At 39.9% G+C, this 22,762-nt stretch overlaps 1 protein-coding gene across 2 annotated transcripts in view; it reads right to left on the minus strand.

Annotated features, from left to right (window-relative positions):
- Positions 1-7,620, minus strand: part of LOC141444789 (cytotoxic granule associated RNA binding protein TIA1-like) — a 289,186-nt gene extending 281,566 nt beyond the window's left edge. Inside the window, exon 1 of one of the 2 annotated variants that reach the window (XM_074110436.1) lies at positions 6,989-7,620. In XM_074110436.1, the coding sequence (XP_073966537.1) occupies positions 6,989-7,183 (195 nt within the window). In that variant the 5' untranslated portion in view covers positions 7,184-7,620. The remainder of the gene's footprint in view (positions 1-6,988) is intronic. The other variant, XM_074110437.1, reaches the window with a different exon arrangement.
- Between the last annotated feature and the right edge of the window lie 15,142 nt (positions 7,621-22,762).

Genomic DNA, 22,762 nt, shown 5'->3' on the forward strand with positions numbered 1-22,762 from the left:
GCCAAGTCGAGCGCTTGACATATTTAATGTCAATTTCGTTTTAGCATCTCATAACAGAGGCGCTGAAGTGCCCGTAAAAAAGTGACGTTTTAAGTGTGCCCCCTCTGACGCCATCCTAGAACACAACTGACGTCGCCTGTCACGCTACAGACATCAAGCATTTTGCTTTACATTGCAGCTTCGAATAAACTTAAAAGTGTAATCAAAATTTAAAAAAAAACTAATTATTTTTAAAAGTCGCTGAACTAATGCTGTTCAGTTTGACGACAATGATCTATGTTTGAATTATTTGCTCGTGTTACAGGCCACACCCGGCCCGGTATTAACCCGGATAACTCACGTCTTAAATCGAGTTTAGCTGGACATGTTTCGGGTTAATCCGCAGTCCTTCTTAGGAGTAACGCGACTCACACGTCTCCTCTCTCCTCTCCGCTCCGCTCGTCTCCGCTTGACTGTTTCCATTGAAGCGGTGTGGAGACGAGATGTGGATTTGAACCAATATGATTGTTCGATTCCTACACGTCTCCTCTCCGCTCCGCTCGTCTCCATTTTGACGCCGTTTTGCCCAGTCCTGTGCTATTCTCATTATCATTCGTACTTTACCAACCAAATGCCAGATGTCACCTTAAGAATAATTTCAGAAGTGCGTGCTACTACTATAAATTATTAAATGCCGAAAACTTTAATGTAACACAATTTCTGGTTCCTAACTTCCATGTAAACTTAGCAAAGGAATTTCCGTTTATCAGCCAGACGCGAGTGAAGCTGGGAGTAAAGGCTAACTTATAAACTATTTAACTGCTTGCCCGGAGCCATTCTTCACCCCCCCTCCCCCCGGATCACCATAAATCCATCCGTTTCCGGCGTACAGCGATACTCACTTAAAGTGGGGGCCATTGAAACGTTTACTGGTAGAAAACATAACACAGAGAATTAGAAAGGAAATGAAAACTTAAAAATATTTCGTCTATTAGGTCAAATTCCCTGAATGACGACCGGATCGCTAAGTGGTTTAGAGAACCTGACTACGAAGCTTGAAGTCCCGGGTTCGATTCCCGGTCGGGGCAGATATTTGTTTAAATAATACGAATATTTGTTCTCGGGTCTTGGACGTTTAATACATATTTAAGTATGTATTTATCTATCTAAGTATGTTTATCCGTTGCCTAGTGTCCATAGTACAAGTTTTGCTTAGTTTGGGACTAGGTCAATTGGTGTCAAGTGTCCCATGATATTTATTTATTCTGAGAAACGGACTATTTAGGAAAAGGTAGTAACGGATGTTTTGGGAAGGAATGTTTTGGGAAACGGACAGAACGTTCCGAAAGGGTTCGGAAAATAGAAAATTTAGAAATAGACAAACTAGACATTTAGAGAATTGAACCTAATGGACCGAACCTCTTTAAAAATACTAGGCAAGACTGGGTTGGACTCTAACAGACATACTTACAAACTTAAAGGTGGGAGCCTAGAACTCACGACCCTCTGCTCGACAGGCCATAGATCAAATCACTAAGCTATTCTGAGTTACTTAAACTTCCTCTTTCTAAACTCGACTTTCTCGCTTCTTAACCAGCCACATCGTAAAAAGAGGTAATGCGTTAACGGCTAGCGAAATATACAGCAGGTAACATATTCATTGCACGGAGTTAAGACGTAAAGGGTGCTTGCGAGCCGACACCTCGTGTACAGAATGATGCTAAAGATTGGGGGAATCCAGTTGAGGTTGTCTATTTTTTTACAATGTATAGAATAGAATAGAATTTATTCATTTGGTGTTAAAAAAGTTTGTACATGAAATCTTAATCTAAATATAACAATAGTTAACAAAAGTATAGTAAATAGAAAGCCATTACAAGGGAAATGCTTTTTAAATCATGTTTTTTTTATTTTACCAATTTGTCGGCGTGACTGATATGTACCTATTTCCATACCAAATTACAGTTTTCTAGTACTAACGGTCTCTGATCTTAGCCGCGGACGGACAGACATGGCGAAACTATAAGGGTTCCTAGCTGACTTTCGAACCCTAAAAAGGAGTTTACTTGACCGAATATTGCACAAAATTTTTTTTTGTAAAAGAATGTATTTTCTGGAGCACCCTGTGTTCCACCCAGCGGTGGGCGTAATAAAAGTGACTTTAGAGTGCTTTATAGCGCGCGCGTGCCTCCGCTGCGCGCTATTGTGCTCTTCTCTTATTTACTGCGCATTGGCAACGCATGAATTTACGCGTATGCAAAAATACCAATATATGCTAAGCCATTTTTACAATTTTTAACCTCCGACGCAAAAAAAGGGTGTTAGTATGAGCGCTATGTGTGTCTGTCTGTCTGTGGCACCGTAGTTTTTAAACGGGTGGACCGTTTTTTTGTTTAAAAGCAGGTTTTCTAGGGATGGTTCTTAGATGGTTCAGCCGTTTTTGAGATATGAACTTTGAAGTGACAAAGTCGGGGGTTTTCCAACTTTTTGTTGGTTAGGTTATTTTAGGGTTCTATACCTTAAAAAGTAAAACAAAACCCTATAGGATCCTCGCGTGTCTGTCCGTTCGATCGACTATTGGTCTGTTTATGTGTATTTGTATTTTCACCAAAACTGGTGAACCTATTGAGTTGGAATTTGGTAGGCACACATTATCCAGGCAAGATGTAGATATGCGACCCAAAGATGGATGTGTGATTTTGGATTTGTTACGCATTCGATGGGTTGATCATATCACCATAAATAATGAAGGTTCTTCAGCAAATGGGAAAGAAAGTTGAATTTGTTCGGACAGTTATAATTTTTTTTATATTTAATTTCGATTTCATTTCTATTATATTATATTATCTGAAATAAATTATATTTTATTTATTTATTAGTAAAGCAGAGGAAAGTCTATTTGGGCCATATTCTTCCAAACCTTTTTATACTACCAGCGCTTTCGGAAAGACCGTTGCCAAGAAGAATGCGTTATAAGTTTGACCGCTATCTCTGTCTTTGGCACCGTAGCTCTAAAACGGGTGGACCGATTTGAATGCGGTTTTTTTTATTTGAAATCAGGTTTTCTAGCGATAGTTGTTAGACACGTTTCATCAAAATCGGTTCAACCGTTTTTGATATATTCAACTTTGAAGTGACAAAGTCGGGGGTTTTCCGACTTTTTGATGGTCAGGTTATGACTTTGACTGGCTCTATTATGTATGTTTAGATCCAAATGCATGTAACTCCATTAATCTTGCCGGCCTTCCTGAACTCCTTAAATAATCGTATGTAGAATTGAAAACCCTTGGAGGATGTAAAAAAGCTATGAATAAAATTATAGTTCCGCTCAATTTATACGGCAACGGGCGTATTTGCATTTAATGCTCCCCGCGTTCCGTGCACCGCGACGGTTTTACGATGTATCACGGATCGGTTTCTTTGTGAATGGAAAATGGAAAAAACAACAAGTGTGAGTCGCACTCGCGCACCGAGGTTTCCGTTATAGGTATCTGTGAATCAGGAATGTTGTGGAATTCCGTGTCCGTAACCGAAACTATCGGATATCCGAAATAAAAAACTATCCGTAACCGAATCCGATATGATAATTTCGTATAGTTTCGGATAGAGGCGGAGTCTAAATGCAACCATGTTGTGACAGGTTTTTGTTTTTGCCGGCCGAGCCGACAGAACAGCCGCGCGCGTGGTCTGCATCTATTGTTCATTATTTCTATTGCTAAATCGTAATTAACGATTCGTAACCATTACAATTAAAGTCCGACATAGCCTGAAGAATTGCGAAACTAAAGTGGCAGTGGGCACATTGCTCGCAGGACTGATGGCCGATGGGGTCAGAAGGTCCTCGAATGGCGTCCGCGGACCGGGAGACGAGCTGTCGGTAGGCCTCCAACAAGATGGAGTGACGACTTGGTTAAGATCGCGGGATCGCGGTGGATGCGGAAAGCACAAGACCGGTCTGAGTGGAGAGCCTTGGGGGAGGCCTATGTCCAGCAGTGGACGTCTTTCGGCTCACATGATGATGATGATGACAATTAAAGTCAATTTATATTTGTATTTGACTTTTACACTTCCTTAATAAATCCAATATCCGTAACCGAAAACCGAAAGCGAAACTATGGATAATCCGCAATAATTTAACATCCTTAACCGTAACCGAAACCGGTATTATGTATGACAGTCATATATCCGTATCCATATCCAGATCCGAAATGTTCGAAACGAAAACATCCCTGCTGTGAATACCCACTGTTAGCTGAGCTCCTCTTCTGACTAAGATGGTTACTGATATACTAGACAGACAGAAGTCAAACTAAATATTATATTAATGCGAAAGTTTGGAAGACTGTTTGTTACCTTAATCACTTATAGTTACCCCATTCTACCTAAGCCGCTGAACCGATTCAGATAAAATTCGGTAACTACACAGATAGAGCCCGGGAAGGACATAGGATAGTTTTATCCAGGAAAATGCATAGTTCCCGCGGGATAGCCATGAAAATTCTACGTGGACGGAGTCGCGAGCAACAGCTAGAGCAAAATTAAGATTTTCAGGCTTCTTTGGTTGTGCCAAAAGAGCTACCTTCACTTCACCCATACTAATACTATAAATAAGGTCGCGGGTGAGTAAAGAAATTCCTTTAGTTCATTATTATTTTGTTCCACTGTGGCACGAAAATCCATATACTTAATGTTATAAATGCGAAAGTGTGTTTGTTTGTATGTTTGTCCGTCTTTCACGTCGAAACGGAGCGACGGATCGACATGATTTTTGGCATAGATATATTTTATGGGCCAGAGAGTGACATAGGCTACTTTTATCCCGGAAAAATGCATTCCGGGGGAACAGCGCGCGATAACCGAATTCCACGGGCGAAGCCGCAGGCAAAAGCTAGTTAATCATACATTTGTATCGATAATTTTTGTGGCACAATAGAAGTGTCGTGGCGCAGCACCGCGCCGGCACGTCCTTCAACCTCTGATACAAACAAGAAAATGTCCGGACTTTTAGGGTGATATCAGTATTTTTGTCAGACTTTTCATTTTTTCATTATGGCAACCCTAACGGCGGATAATGTATGGGCAAGGCCTATGTCCAACAGTGGACGTCCTAGGGCTGCTATAATGACGACTTAAACTATGCAAGTGAGGTCAGAGCTGCATACGTCTCGGTCGCGGTGCGGTGATGGACGGCGGCCGGCCGCCTTCCGTATCCGGTCAAACGCCGGAAGCGAAGCGTCGTGGAACAACTGCTAGAAACCTTGGGAGAGTAGGACACCCATATAACTAACGAGAGGTTTAGACATGTTACAGTTTATTTCTGTCTATACTTATCGCCCTTATGTTATTATTTCGTACGTTTTTTGTGTCATCATAAAAGTATTGCGCTAAATGGAAATGTAAACACGTTTTCTTGTCATCTAATTGCATTTAAATACCTAAAGGGTGATATTTTGAACGTGATACAAAAACAGTGTCACAAACCCTATTCATCATCCCAGCCTATATACGTCCCACTGCAGGGCATAGATCTCCTCTCGAAATGAGAGGGCTGGGCAGTAGTTCCCACGCGGGCCCAGTGCGGAACTTCACACACACCGTTGAATTGCTTCGCAAGTTAGTTTGTGCAGATTTCCTCACGATGTTTTCCTTCAACAACACGCTCAGCTCAACAAAACAGCTCACAAATCCTATTAATGCCGGATAATTAACTCTTTTGTTGTAAATTTACTTTGTTTTGCTGGCTTTAAGAATTAAAAGCATAATAATTACAATATGGCTTTGAAAAAATTACTTTCTGCCAAATTTCTTCCAGCGATTTAGATTAAATCGATATATTAGTTATTTACGTGAGTGATACATAATGAGAGGCATTAAAAAACGAGTGAGGTTTTATGAAACAAGCGATAGCAAGTTTTATAATGAGATCTCACGAGTGTTTTAATGCCTAAATATGTAAAGTCGCATACATAATTTTATCTAGTTGCATATCATAAGTTTTCTACAGATAAACTTGCATTTTCGAGTTAGTGTTTCTTACTTGTAGGTATAAAACCTAAGTTTCGAATTCGAAACAAATGGCTGACAGTGACAGCTATAGTTTTTTTAATTCATAAACAATCTAGGCCTGAGTCGATTTTGATTCTTAAATCGATTGTAATATTCGGGATTCAAAAAACGTATCGGACAATAATTTAATTATTTAATGAAATTACAAATCGACTAATTTGATTATCGCAGCCAAATATGTTTTTTTAAGAAGTTCGAAATTAGAATGAAATTAAAATGTGGCTTATCTTCACTTTAATGTAAACATTAAGATGAGTTTCTAAATAACGTTTATACCTGCTGAGCTGGCAACGTTGCATTTTTGTTAATTTTTCTCGATTATTCCATAAAAATTGAATAAAAATTAAAAATGTGGTCCGATAGAATTCTTCTTAATATATTTTAATGTGTCTACTGCAATAATTATTCGTTATAGACTTTTATTTTCTTTAAAAACCGTTAATAAACATTAATTCATTTTGAAAGAATATAAAAGTCTATCACGACCTATCCAATGGTACCCCACACTATAGGGTTAGTCGAGAAATAAAATCACCCCCACTTTACGTCTATGGAAGGTAGGTACAATAAAAAAAAAAATATTTTACCACTGTCGGCGTGACTGATATGTATAGTCATGCCAAATTACAGCTTTCTAGTACTAACGGTTTCTGAGCTTAGCCGCTGACGGACAGACAGACAGACGGACAGACATGGCGAAACTATAAAAAAATAATAATTTAGAAAGCAGATAACAGGAAACAAGGAAATCGAGACAAATTTTGTCACGAAATAATCCCAACTCAGCATGATGTCAACCTTGGGTTCCTAATTGACAATGGAACCCTAAAAAGGATTTAACTAAAAAGAAAATATTTGTTACGCCAAGCTACTGAAAGTAGGGTCTATTAAAAGATTATGTAAACCACCACTATGTCTACATTTATAAGAATACAAGTCTTACCTTTTCCAGCACCTTCACATTCGGCTTCACAATATACGGGATACCGGGCACAGTGCCGAAGATGGAAGGCATCATGGCAGGCGCAAAGATCACTTTGACTGCTTGACAGTCCGCCACCTCTTCACCCTTACAGCAGCAACTGTGACACTTCTGGCGTTGACAGCTCGTCTCAGTCTGTATCGACGTAGTTCTCATTTCAACCTTTTCGGTATCATCGGTTTCGGCGATACCACTTTTTTCGGCGAACGTTCCCGTCACTACTGACACCGGTTTGTCTTTAATTTCGAACGGTTTCGGTTTTTTTCGAAAGTCTTTTGGTATTTCGAGGAGCGGTGTTTTTCTTTTAAGGTCTTTTGGGAGCTCTAGTAGGTAGGTTTTTGGTTTTTTGTTGAACGGATGGACCAGTTGGGTCTTTGTTTTTGGTGCGTCGCCGTGCGAGGCCCCGGTCAGGGCCTCCGCAGTCCTTAGTGCATCCAATTTGGAAAATTTGGACACACTCTTTTGTAATAGGTACTTTTTGGTTTTTGGGACAATTACACTATTACAGTGCCTATACAAGGTTTTATTTAGTATTTTGTATCGTATAAAGGCAAATACAGAAAAAGTTTAAGTTCATTCAAACATTTATTTCCACTATTGTCTCACTTGTGTGCTTAAAATAAATCATAAGCTAATAAAAACAACGTCGGTTGATGTTTCACAAAAAAAAATTAATTCAAATTAGTTTTTAAGCACTTCAAAAACATGTCACTGAATCATGAATTTCAATTTTTCAAACAATCACTTTTAGTTTGTTTAATGTAATGCCACACACCACTGCACTATACGCACTATCTTGTTTATTGATTACTTATCTCTTCTAATTAAATCCACATACAAGTCACAATGTTTATGTTTACAACCTCCACTGACTCAAGTTCACTGCCCTCCACGTGCGTATGTTTACAAACAAACATCACAAACAAACATAACTATAACTGTCATAAAAAAACCGAAACCACAAAAAACTATCGCACATCACTAGAGCTGTCAAAATTGACGTTTATTTTGGCGCCAAATGACCATAAACAATTGTTGACAAGCAACTTTTTAATAAAGGCCGCCACACACGTCCATTGCTTAAGCGAAGTTGGTTAAGACTGAAGTGGGAGGGACAGAGTGGGCGGCTCTGGGGGCGTGTGCAAGGCACGCCCAGTGTAGATTTAGTTTTTTAAATTATTTAACGTCTAGACTGGTGCAGTTAAATGTATGCAGACCGGTCAGAAGGACATTTTTCATAGATTTAGCTCACGCTTGCTTGTTAGTATTACTGGGTGTAAGATTCATGTTTCAAAGGTTCTTTATTCTTTATTTTATATCTCGTGATTTTACCCGTGGCTTCATATGCGTAATCCTTGATTTGAAATTGAATTGAAATTCTGGGATTTTATCAAATTCCCGTGGGACTTCCTAGAAAACTCATCGTGGATTTCATTATCGTTGTATATAAAACACAAGTGCCAAATTTTATGATTCTAAACCCAGTGGTTGAAATTTTAAGATTAATTATAATGACCGACTATAATGAAAACCACATAATACACATCATCCCAGCCTATACAAGGTGTTAATTAAATAACTGAAAACCTCAAGACACCCCAAAAATATTTTTTCATTTTAACTTTGTTGATTTCAAATAATTTATTGAATCAGGCGTTACTTTGCGGAGGTCCATATCAATGAACTAAAAGAATTTCCTTGCTCACCCGCGACCTTACGATAGCTAAGCTTATGCAAAATATGCGTGTTCATGCAGTTCCTCCACCTCCACACTGTAAGAACACACACAAATCACACAAACCCATCTATCACCACCACCACACTACACTGACGCGTTTCGAACTCAACCAGAGCTCATCTCAGAGTGACACAACCGTACACCATGATACCAGTTGGACTAACGAACCAGTTGTGGTTGGGTGGTGTGGTGTGTGGTGGTGATAGATGGGTTTGTGTGATTTGTGTGTGTTCTTACAGTGTGGAGGTGGAGGAACTGCATGAACACGCATATTTTGCATAAGCTTAGCTATCGTAAGGTCGCGGGTGAGCAAGGAAATTATTTTAGTTCTTTGTTGATTTCATTTATTTTTGAATATCTTCATTATTTTAAAAGATATTCGTGTGTTTTGCTAAGTCAGTAATTCTACTTCATTTCTAACTCTACACTCATAATTTGTATTTGTCAGTTGCGCTTTAGAAGCGTGGTTTGGTTTGACCTATCGCCTCTCAAGCAGAGGGTTGTGGGTTCAATCGCACCTCTGAGTTTTTCCAAATTCATGTGCGGAATTACATTTGAAATTTACCACGAGCTTTGCGGTGAAGGAAAACATCGTGAGGAAACCTGCAAACCTGCGAAGCAATTCAATTGCGTGTGAAGTTCCAATCCGCACTGAGCCCGCGTAACTATGCCCAAGCCCTCTTGTTCTGAGAGGAGGCCTGTGCCAGCAGTGGGACGTATATAATGATGATGATGAGTTGCGCTTTACGTTTTTAGAAGGAAATCACTCATTGACAGCAAAACGAGCCAGTATTAAATAATTATCCTAACAGTATGCAACCTCGCTAAAATATTTAATTGATGCCTGTTGCAGTCGCAACTTTTCGACTTTTTTTTATTTGACTGGATGGCAAACGAGCAAGTGGGTCTCCTGGTGGTAAGAGATCACCACCGCCCATAAACATCTGCAACACCAGGGGTATTGCAGATGCGTTGCCAACCTAGAGGCCTAAGATAGGATACCTCAAGTGCCAGTAATTTCACCGGCTGTCTTACTCTCCACGCCGAAACACAACAGTGCAAGCACTGCTGCTTCACGGCAGGATTAAATTCAATTCGAATTCAAAATTCAAATCAAATTCAAATGATTTATTCAGTAAATAGGCCGCAATGGGCACTTTTACACGTCATTTTTTAAACTACCAGCGCTTTCGGAAAGACCATCATTGCCAAGAAGAATGCGCCGCAAGAAACTTGGCAGAAAGACATTTTTTCAGCATAAAATAATTACAAATAAAATACTTAAAAATTACAGTACTTATACAATTAAATAAAAAAAAATACAAAAAAATAATAATAATAATAATACAGGGATGTATGGGGTCCCTTAGTTACAAAACTAAACACTAACTATTATCTACGTTCAGAGGAAGTGTAGACTGCTTCCACCGACATAAATAAAAAAAAAACTGAAATTTATATTTCTGGTCAAGTAACCATTAAGTTTTTGGATTCCGAAGGCAAGTTCACGTCTGCCGCCCCCAAAGTTAGCTCACACGCACTCATGTCATGCTCTGAAAGCAGAGCGGTACCGAGGGCATGGTATTGCTTCCATTATTGGTATTGCTTGATTAGCGAGCAAGATAGTGGTAGCAATCCAATTGTATTTTGTTTCATTTCTTTTGTACAATAAAAAGTTTACATATACATACATAATATAAATAGACATAATGATACAGGGAGTCACTGATTATGGGACTTTAAGTCCCAAGGTTCGACTCTACTCGCATAACTGAGCTACTTTTGTTCTGCAACTTTTAAAAACTATGAGATATTATTATTGGTTCTGAGAATTTAACAGTTCCGGTAGCAATCGCGAGCGCAGCCCTCATTTCCAAACATAACAAATCCCGCAGGTAATCCAAGACATTGACACTTAACCCTTCCTCGGACTTTACGGCAGCGGCAGGGTTAATCAACGGTAATGGCCGTCTAACGGCGGCCTAACCCCCTCCCCGCTGTAATTAGTGACCTGAAGTTATTTTGCTTTACGTCTTGATTGCATGGTGAGGGTTGGATGTAGAGACGAGTGAATATGGATCTGAAGATTCAAAAGTCTCCTGAAATGGATACGAAATTCTTTTATATCGTTGTATCAGCCGTGGGACGCCCTCTGTTGGACTACTCGTACCACCAACCATAAACCTCCAGTTGCATCAAAGACAAAGTCAAAATATCTTTATTAAATTCAGGCTATAACAAGCACTTATGAATGTCATAAAAAAATCTACCACCAGTTCGGAAAAGCCTCTGTTGAGAAGAATCCGGCAAGAAACTCAACGAGGTATTTTTTTTTAAACAGATTTAGGTACAATATTATTATTATAACTTTATTTTTAACACAGTAGGTTCGCTATTTGAAGGGACCGCTAATGCGGATCGGAATTATTTCCAAATATCCCTGTCTATCGATTGGAAGGCTGCATCCACCATCGCTACAGACAAATTAACGATCGCTCGAAAGAACCGGATTCAATAAAAGAGTCGGAGACGATAAGCGGAGTCGGTTCCGCTAAGGGTTTCATTTTTATGGAGTTTTTATAAGAACTTTATTCCTCAACGAAATTTTACATTTCACTTACCTGTTGAGAAAATAATGAAACATGCAGTATCAGCGAGCACCGAAAAATACACTTAATAAATAACATGCGACTTTTAAAACTTAAATTCTACATATAAGTACATAATAATGATTTTCACAACTCTCCTTCAGAAAAGTAACTTTTCCTCCCTGACGAGAGGGAGCAAAATGCAACTTTTCTGTCCAAGGCTTTATTAAGTGTTTTATTGCAAATGCAATTTTTGGAAGTTGATAATTGTAAAGCCACGCCATTTTCTATGCTGGTTGTGCTTTAATACGCTCAGGATTCTATTGTAGAATTATTTGTGTCACAAGGGAGCAAAATGGTGTATTTACGGCGAGGGCGTACATTGAATCCAAAATGTAGTGAAGGATTCTACAATAGAATCTTGAGCGTAGCGAGGGATTCTTAAGTAGAATCCTGAGCGTAATGAGGGATTCAAGTGTTAACGCCCAAGATGAAAATAATCTTGCTCTCGAGTAGCTCATACTTTTCACACCGAGCATTAAGAAACTTGAAAAAAAAATCTAAATATTATCAAAGAACAACCAGCATAGAAAATGGCGTGGCTTTACAATTATCAACTTCAGAAAATGGCATTTGCAATAAAACACTTAGAAAAGCCTTGAACAGAAAAGTTGCACTTTGCTCCCTCTCGTCAGGGAGGAAAAGTTACTTTTCTGAAGGAGAGGTGTGAAAATAACTATTGTTGTACACTTACAAATAGCAAACCAGTCGCACAACTACAACAACTAACAATTAATTTATTTATATCTTCAAGCCTATATACGTACTTGTATTTTATTTTTTCTCTTTTGACGTACGAAACCCTCTTAAAAGAATGACGAAAGTCTTTCTTTTTTGAATTTAGTTAAACAAATGGGACAACAAAATGATCCTATAAGAGTTCAGTTTTCGCCGGCTGATGTACGGAACCCTACAAATATGCAGGGAACCCTCTGTCTTAATTCCCCGCCGGTATGCAGGTCGCGCGCGCTAAATCAACAGGCTGTGAGACCGATTGATTTTACAAATCAGACAAACTGCCGGAAACAAGGGAACGCAGAACACGGCAAAAGGAAAGATCAGAGATTTTTTTAATGATTACAAGCTGTCGTTTAAGGTTCAAGTGCGATTTGCGATTTGTTAGTAGCTTTTATCCTTATTCTTATTATTAAATAGTTTTTTTAAACTAAGCGAAGATGTGGACTAAGTTGGCGCACGCTTGCCTAAAAAACCGGCCAAGAGCGTGTCGGACACGCCCGAAATAGGGTTCCGTAGCCATTACGAAAAAATTAAGTAATATTTTTGTAAGGATTTCGTATTTTGTACGGAATATTCCAAGTTTAGGTATACTTTATACCTTATACCTAATGATTCTCAAGAAATTTTAACCGTTATATTTTTCCTTGTAAGATTGATATACTTACTACCATCCTGATTTTTGCACCCACCGGTTTAGATTTTAGAGGGGGACGCTCGTTTTTAATGAAAATTTGCACTTTAAAGTTGAATATTTTGCAAACATAGCACTGAATTGAAAATGGTTTTAAAAGACCTATCCAACGATACCCCACACTACAAGATTGGATGAGAAAAAAAAATACCCCCATTTTACGTCTATGGGACGTACCTACTGTAATTTTTGTTTTTGTATTTTTTATTGTACCATTTTGTCGGCATAATTTACTTATATATCCGTGCAAAATTACAGCTTTCTAGCATTGATAGTCCCTGAGCAAAGCCGCGGACGGACGATGGGGACATTTTTTTAAATGATCGGAATCGATTGTGCTCTTGATTCTGAGTAGGAAAAACCGCATTTTTCCAAAATTTCATAAAAAAAGAAAGGGTACACTTTTTAGGGTTCCGGAGCCAAAATGGCAAAAACGGAACCCTTATAGTTTCGCCATGTCTGTCTGTCTGTCTGTCTGTCCGTCCGCGGCTTTGCTCAGGGACTATCAATGCTAGAAAGCTGTAATTTTGCACGGATTAAAGGTAAATTATGCCGACAAAATGGTACAATAAAAATTTTTAAAAATTTTTTAGGGTACCTCCCATAGACGTAAAGTGGGGTGTTTTTTTTTCTCATCCCACCCTGTAGTGTGGGGTATCGTTGGATAGGTCTTTTAAAACCATTAGGGGGTTGCTAAAACAATTTTTCGATTCAGTTATTTGTTTGCGAAATATTCAACTTTAAAGTGCAAATTTTTATTAAAATCGAGCGCCCCCCCCCCCCTCTACATTCTAAACCGGTGGGTGGAAAAATTTGAAGCCTAAGGTATAAAATATACCTAAACTATGAAGATTCCGTCAAAAATACGAAATCCTTGGAAAAATATTACTTATTTTTTCGTAATGGCTACGGAACCCTGTTTTGGGCACTGTGGCACGTCATAGGGGTCCCGGACGTAAAACAAAATACCATAGAACAAGACTAATATCGCAGAATAAGTACCTAATATACAGAATGAAACTAAAAAAAATACCTCCCTATGCATATCTGAAAATAATTCTGCCGGCGCCCATGAGTACAGTAAATTAACATGCAATAACCTATAGTCAAAATACCACGCACAGGACTTATCACAAACACACACGAGTAATATTTACCTCGACGTTTCGGCAACATTACAGTAGCCGTGGTCACGAGTAGACTGAAGTGTGGAGTGTCAAGTCTGTCTAGCAGCGCGAGTCCTTCGAACTACCCGCACTTGATCACAAATAGCAATTGTAATGTTGCCGAAACGTCGAGGTAAATATTACTCGTGTGTGTTAGCGCGATAAGTCCTGTGCGTGGTATTTTGACTATGAGTGAAAATCACGAAAGTTTAAGACATTATATACAATAAACTAATCAACAAAAAGTTGGAAATCCCCCGACTTAGTCACTTCAAAGTTCATTATCTCAAAAACGGCTGAATCGATTTTGATGAAACATGTCTAAGAGCCCTCTCATTCTGAGAGGAGGCCTGTGCCCAGCAGTGGGACGTGTATAGGCTGGAATGATGATGCAATACAATACATGAATCTTTATTGTACGTACCAGAAATAGCAAGCGATACAGAAAACAGACAAGCAATAGGCGGCCTTATCGCTTAAGAGCGATCTCTTCCAGGCAACTTTGATGATGATGATGATGATGATGATGATGTCTAAGAACCATCGCTAGAATAGAAAACCTGCTTTCAAATAAAAAAACCGCATTCAAGTCGGTCTACCCGTTTAAGAGCTACGGTGCCACAGACAGACACATAGCGGTCAAACTTACAACACCCCTATTTTTGCTTTTTTGCTACCAACATTGTAAAAACACAGTTATACAATAAAGCTTATTTCTATTTCTATTTCTATCTCTATTTGCGTCGTGGGTTAAAAACAAAATGCAGAGTAGACAATAGGCGTAGGCGACCAACTACAAACCACCTCCGTTTTTCGCCAAAATAACGATGTAACAGATATAACGGGAACAGGGAGCGTGTTCCGTCCACCTTATCGGTGGCTGTCAGACGCAGGCCTCTCTTGATCAGATAACGGAAGGGTGCAGCCGATGTGGAAGATCAAACTGAGCAATGGAATACAACTACCTGCTATATAGGTACATTCGACCTCATTGAATTTCTTGGCTGGTTCTTTTTCACGTGCCTGTTCCGTATTTGTTTATAACCTAACCAAGAAAAAGTTGGAAAACGTCACTTCAAAGTTCAATATCTCAAAAACAGCTAAACCGATTTTGATTAAACATGTCTAAGAACCATCGCTAGAAAACCTGCTTTCAATTAAAAAAACCGCATAAAAATCGGTCCACCCGTTTAAGAGCTGCGGTGCCACAGACAGACAGACACACACAGACAGCTATGTGTATAGCGGTCAAACTTATAACACCCCTCTTTTTGCGTCGGGGTTAAAAATTACAATATTACTTTTTAAAAACGTACGCTCGACTAATGGACGGCCATTTGTTCAAAATTCAAATAGCAAAAAAAAAATTATTTTATTTTTAATTTTAAAAATTTAAAAAGCTTTAAAAGCATGCATCTTTAGTCAACAGTTTTAAAAATGGGAAACTATTTTAAAACTACTGATGGCTATCGCGAATGAATTCGCCGCTAGAGGCGCTAGTGTAGCGTGAGGTCTCCGAAATGTCACATCTCATAGTTTTTAGGTGAGCTACGCGGGTTTATTTATAATTAGAATAATTTTGTGAATATTTTGCAATATCTGAAATTAATTATGGCAAATATGCGTTCCGGGGCAATGAATGTCTGTGTTTTGAGACAGTTTTGTTTTTCGGATACCTTTTTCCTCCCTTTTTTCCGAACAAAACGGGGACTATGCAACACTGTGGCATGCTCGATATTTTTATGGTACGGTTTTAAGGTGTATTAAATATGATTATAATCTAAACTTTGTCATTACGCCCGTAATAACAGACTTTGAAAGCCATACTTAAAAACCTCACGCAACAGTGCGCCAGAAAAAGCAAGATCGAGGTGTGAGACAGAAGCGCCGTGCAGTGAGTCTGTTCAACTTTTAGGTTATATTCCCATTAAAATAATAATCCTTTCTAATTAATTATCTGGTGGTGGATTATTTAGTATATAATACTAGTTTAACTTAATAACACACTTGTCCGGTTGGCCGAGAGCCAAAAATATGGAGGGGAACGAGGAGCCCCCCGATCCGGGCGGTGGCAGTTCCACAAACACGATTGAGATGGACTCGCAAGACAGTAATTCACGAAAGCGTAGTCTTAACTTGTTGGAACTTTCATCGTCCGAAAGGTTCGAACCTAAAGGCAAAAAGGTGATGCAGGGAACCGACGTCGACAACGCATCTGCAGCAACCGTCTATAAACACCCTGATTTAGACGCGGATTCACGCAAATACGGCAGTGAAGACAGTGGCCCATTTATAGTTCACATCTCACGAGACGCGGAATCGTACAACTCGGGTATTTCACTGCAACCAATAAAGGTTGGTCTCGCATTTGCTAGAGCCAACATCCAAAATATCAAACGAGATGGTATTAAGATCGTTGGCAGAAACCGTGTCTCGGTGGAGTTTAAGACCGCTCAGGATGCTAATTCCATTTTAGAGAACCCCTTTTTGTCACATCATAAATTTGTAGCCAGCATTCCATCCTATAATGTTTCTCGTATGGGATTGATCCGTGGTGTACCAGTTGACTGGTCAATGGAAGAATTTGTGGACGCTACCGACCTCAAAGACGGACAGGGTAAAATCCTTAAAGCCCGGCGCCTCCAACGTAAGGTAACCAATGAGGGAGGACCTCCATCCTGGGTACCAACTCAAACTGTCGTAGTGACTTTTGAAGGTCAAAAACTTCCAGACAGAATCTTCGCTTTTTATACGTCGTTGAAGGTCGAAGTGTATGTGCTACCGACAATTCAATGCCGAAAATGTTTGAGGTTTGGTCATATACAGGCCCAGTGCCGATCTGATGCTCGTTGTTTTAAGTGTGCCCAAAAACACCCAGGCGAAGGTTGCAACGTCGCCGCTGAGCAAGTGACTTGCTTCTTCTGTTCAGGTCATCATTTTGCTACAGACCAACGTTGCCCTGAATATTGTAGGCAAAAATCTATTAAACTAGCAATGTCGGAGCACAGTATCTCTTACCAAGAAGCCTCCTCTCGCTTCCCGGCCGTACGTCGCCCTTACGCCGACGTAGCTAAGATTTTTTTTGAACCAGTTTCCAGTCCCTCTTGGCAACCTCCCCCTCCTGGTCACTCTTCCTTGCCTCCTCAATCGCCTCCCTCGACTTCATACCGTAAGACGGTCACTCGTAAAATTAGACCAAGGACCCCCCTGTCTCCCGGCTATGACCGGCAAGCTCATAAAGAAATTATCTCGACCCCTCAATCTCAGGTTCCTAATGGATACGTCTTATCATCTCGGCGGATGCCAGCTGAGACGCCCAATGACGATCTTATGGAACTATTATTCAAACTCCTCACCAATATAATCGCCAAATGGAGCGATTGTTTACCGCCCGACGTTGCCCCATTAATGGTTTCGCTAGCTGAAAGATTATCCTTCTCCAATGGCCCCCCAGGCCAACTTTCTTCAATGGAATAGTCGTAGCATCATCCCTAAAAAACCAGATTTAATCAACCTCGTTAACGAGCACTCTATATCTGTGGCGGCCATTTCGGAGACATGGTTGAGACCGGGTTCCCGTTTTAGGATCCCGGGCTTCTCGTGCCTTCGGGAAGACCGCGATGATGGACGTGCTGGTTGTGCGTTGTTCATTAAAAGAGGTTACTCTTTCTCTCAAATCCCCCTCCCTCCCCACTCTCATGAAATTAACGCAGTTGCGGCTAATATCATGGGAATAAATTTTGTATCAATTTATATTCCGCATCCAAATATCAACCTAATACCTGATCTTTCTACCATCCTGTTCTCGGTCCCTCCTCCTCTCCTCATCTTAGGTGATTTCAATAGCCATAATACCTCTTGGGGCTCATCACACAGTGACATATTTTCGTCTTTCCTCTTGGATCTGTTTGATGACATTAACGTCGTAGTCATCAATGACGGCTCCCCCACCCACCGAGTTTATCCTGGACAAAACCCTAACTCGGTGCTAGATTTGTCTGCTAGCTCTCCTAATCTTTCGTGTTCGCTATCATATCAGGTGCTGAAACAGTCATTCGGAAGTGATCATTTCCCCATTATTATCTCCCAGCCATCCTCCGTTCTTCCTTCACCTGTTCCCCAACCACTCCTTAAATATAGGTTGGATAAAGCAGATTGGCCTAGCTTCTCTTATTATGTGGAAAAAAAATTAAAAGAGCTGGATTCCAACCTTTCAAACCCTTTTGAACAATACCTCCAATTCCAATCGATACTGATAGAGGCAGCCGATAAGTACGTCCCGAAGAAAAAAATTCTTGGCAGCAAAGTCCCTTCACCTCCCTGGTGGGATGCAGAATGCACGGCGGCGGTTAAAGAAAGGGATAACGCCGAACGTAAGTTCAATGTTTCCGGTCTTTCCGAAGATTTTGTCGCCTACCAAAAAATCTCTGCTCACACTAAGCGCCTCCTAAAGAAAGCTAAAAAGAAAGGATGGAAGGGATTTTGCGAAAATCTCAACCCTAGAACTCCGCCATCGCTGGTATGGAAGAGTATTAAAAGATTCAGAGGCTCTTTCCGATCTGACTGGTCAACCCCTCATAATCCTCCTTCCTGGTTGGCGGAGTTCGCGGGTAAATTAGCTCCCTCATCGGTTCCTGAGGAATCTTGCATAAACCCATCTCCTCCTTCTGCTGAACTAGGACCCCTCGACGAACCCTTCACATTCCCGGAACTTGAGTTGGCACTGGACGGTCTTCGTAACAGTTCACCCGGAGAAGATGGCATTCCTTATATCTTTATCCAGAAACTTAACCGCTTTTCAAAGGAACATCTGTTAAACCTTTTCAATTTGTTTTTTGTGACTGGGGAAATCCCTGAGTCATGGATGACACAAATTGTAATTCCAATGCTCAAACCAGGCAAGAACCCTCAAGATGCCAACTCCTATCGACCAATTGCCCTTTCTGCAACAATTGGTAAAATATTTGAACATTTAATTAAGAATAGGCTGGAATGGTTTGTTGAAAAAAATAATTTACTCGCTAACTCCCAGTTCGGATTCCGTAAAGGAAAAAGCACCATGGACAGCTTAAGCATATTAACCTCGGACATTAGATTGGCCCTTTCCAAAAAAAAACATCTTGTAGGTTGCTTCTTAGATGTCTCCGCCGCATACGACAATGTTCTTCTTCCGGTGCTCAGAGCAAAAATGCTCCAGCTGAGTATTCCTGTGAGGATAGTTCATTTTGTTTGTAAGTTATTCATGGGACGCACCATTAAAATTCGATCCGGCAATAGTTTCCATCCTCCCCTTACCCTATGGCAGGGACTCCCTCAAGGTTCGGTGCTCTCCCCTCTTCTTTATAGTTTATATACGTATGATATGGAACAATCTGTCTCCCCCTTCTGTAGTATTCTTCAGTATGCCGACGACCTGGTGCTTTATACGGGCTCGCAGTCAACTGATGCTGCATCTTCAAAACTTAATGAAGCGCTCAGTTATCTCAAGGTTTGGCTTGATGATCATGGACTGTCTCTATCTCCATCTAAAAGTAGCATAGTTACCTTCACGCGAAGTAGATTCATACCCAACATTCAAATTCAATATGATCGAGACGTCATTCCTTGCAAGGACTTTGTGAAATTCCTTGGAGTCTTTTTAGACTCTAGAATGACAGGTGTACCACATTTGGAATATGTGACTGGAAAATGTGAAAAGGGTATCAATGTTCTTCGAGCTCTCTCTGGGGTCTGGTGGGGCGCCCATCCATACTGCCAAAAGCTCGTATACAACGCAGTTATCCGTAGCCAGATCGACTATGGCTCTATGGTGATAGAACCCTGTAACAAAAACGCACTTAAGAAGTGGGATCTGATTCAAGCTAAATGCCTTCGAATTTCTCTAGGTGCTATGAAATCCTCACCAAAAAATGCTATGCAGGTCGAATGCTTGGATCCTCCCCTGTCCCTCCGTAGGCAGTACTTGGCAGACCGCTTCATCTTCAAAGCTTGTTCTATCTCTAATCATCCCCTTCTACCTCGACTAGAGGCGCTTTCTCTGGAAGTATCTGAAAATGCATATTGGTCACATAAGGAGACACCAAGGTATATTGTTTCGTACTCCAAATTAAAAAACCTCTCGTCACCGATATACACCTCCAGCTCTAACCCTATCTTTGAGGTCAACTATGAGTCTTTAACTTACACCCCCAATGTTATCCTTGATTTTGGCATTGACAAGGATAACCCAGCGGCTAATATTCAATTTAATAAAAAATTGGAAGAATGGCAAGATTGGTTACTCATTTTTACAGATGCTTCTAAGCTAGACCCTAATGGTCACGTAGGAGCAGCGGTATGGATTCCCAAATACCAAATTGTCTTGACTCAGAAAGGCCCAACTCAGTCATCTGTTTTCACTGGGGAATCCATAGCCATTTTAGAAGCAATCAAATTTTCGAAATCCCATAATATCTCAAAAGTATTAATTTTTTCCGACGCCAAAAGCTGCCTACAAGCAATTGTTGGTAACCATTTTAAAATGAAAACCAAATATCCAATTATTTTGAAAATCAAAGAGTCTCTATACCGTTGTAAGTTAAAAGGACTAGATGTTACACTTGCATGGATTCCGGGCCACTGCGGCATAGTAGGTAATGAAAGAGCGGACGCATGGGCAAGAGAATCCATCGAAATCGGTTGCCAGGAATATAACACCATCTTACCATCAGACCTAACGATGTCCGCTCGAGTTGACTTGAGGATCTCCTGGCAGAATATGTGGAGCCTCTCCAGACTCCAGAAAGGACGACACTACGGGAACATTCAACCGTTAATCCCTCGAAAACCGTGGTTTTATCGTTTCCGCTCTGCGAATAAATGGGTCACTTCTACCATATGCCGACTCCGTTTGGGTCATGTCTGTACTCCGGTGTTCTTAAATAAAATTAGGGTGCGGGATAACTCCTTGTGCGAATGCGGTCTAGACGAAGGAACTCTTGAGCACATTTTTTTTAATTGCGGTAAACTTACATATTCTCTGTATGACGTGTTGCCTAAGGATGTTCCGCGTCCTATTAACTTTCCGACACTTCTTTCTCTTTTAGATTCTTCCTTGACAAAAATTTTAATCAAATTTATACTGAGTCACAACATTAAGTTGTAGTAAAATTACAGCATGTTTTCTATATTTTATTTTTCCTTTCCACTACTTCCTTTTATGTTAGCATGTTTAACAGTCTTCATTTCCCTGTTAAAAAAAAAAAAAAAAAGTCACGCGTCCGTGTGCCGTCCATAACATATGTTATTTGTTTTAGGTCTCCTATCTGTTCCTTCTCCAAAATCAAAATTTCATAAACCGAACATTCTCCTCATGTGCGTAATGTCTCAACATCGACATTGGCAAAATACGTCTTGCTAAAATCAGCAAGAGTGAAAGCCATATTAAAAAAAAAAAAAAAAAAAAAAAAAATGCGCCACTAGTGAGACAAAAAACGATAGCCTCATTGGACTATGCGTATAAAACGAATTAATCCTTAAATAATTGATAGATTAGTATCTAATCATTAATTATGTTTCACGAAATTAAAAAATTAAACAGCATGCTGCACTGTTTGTTTTAGCGTGGGAGAAAGACAGCCGGTGAATAACTGCACTTGAGGTATCCCATCTTAGGCCTCTAGGTTGGCAACGCATCTGCAATCCCCCTGGTGTTGCAGGTGTCTATGGGCGGTGGTGATCTCTTATCATCAGGAGACCCACTTGCTCGTTTGCCATCCAGATGAATAAAAAAAAAACGTATTTTTTAATATATTTGCAGTTGTCATTTTGAGGTTATTTCACGCCTATAAATCCTCCATTCACAAACACCGTGTTGGCTGTTTAGGGGTTTCTAACGTTAATATTTTTAAAAATACTTTAATCCCTAGAGAATAAAAGGGAGCTTTAGTCCCGATATGCAGAGACTGATATGAAAAGATATTTTCACTTCTCATGCTCTAAAAGTAGGTCAATATAGCCTTACGAAGCGGGAGTAAAGTGAGTACTTTAGTTAGGAATTTTTTAATTTACTTCAAATTACTTAGATAAACTCAAACAGCCAGTACTTGCTTTGTTTTTGGCATAAAATTAGATTGTGTTTGGACCATTTTCATGTCGAAAATGTTACGTTCTTACAGCCTTATTCATAAAAGTTAGAGCCTCCTTGAAGGCTCCTTGAAGGCCGATGCTAAAAACGTGATTCATAAACGTCTGTTAGCGTTAATCAGTCGATCAAGGCTCTGCTAAAGTTAGAGGACCGTAGACCCTCCTTTATCTCTCTGCTTAGTCACAAAATGGCCGCCACAAGTTTGAACAGCTGACTTTGACAAGAGCAAAAAACCATACCGAAGATATTTATAGTGAAGGCAGGGCTACGCAAAGATTAAAAAAAAAACAGGAAAATTTATTTTCAGGAATTTGTATTTAAAAATCCTCTAAATTAGCAACAATAAATTAACAATAAATATGAAAAAAACATAGGATGACAAACATAATTATGGCTTTTTACACAACACAAACATGCGGATCGGAAATGGCGGGAAAACAAACATCTCGCTTTTTATTTTTTTTCCTGCTAATTTGCTGTCACTGCTGTCAATTTTTTTTTAAATTATCGATTAGGCCATTTTTTGTCTTTGATTTGTCAAGGTGGCCAACATAACGCGTCTAATCCGTCTATCAGCAGCTCAACAACTAGCAGACTGCTAGCAAGCGTTTATGAATCATACTTCTTGA

This window comes from Choristoneura fumiferana, chromosome 30 (assembly GCF_025370935.1).
Source record: "Choristoneura fumiferana chromosome 30, NRCan_CFum_1, whole genome shotgun sequence".
Lineage (NCBI taxonomy): Eukaryota > Metazoa > Arthropoda > Insecta > Lepidoptera > Tortricidae > Choristoneura > Choristoneura fumiferana.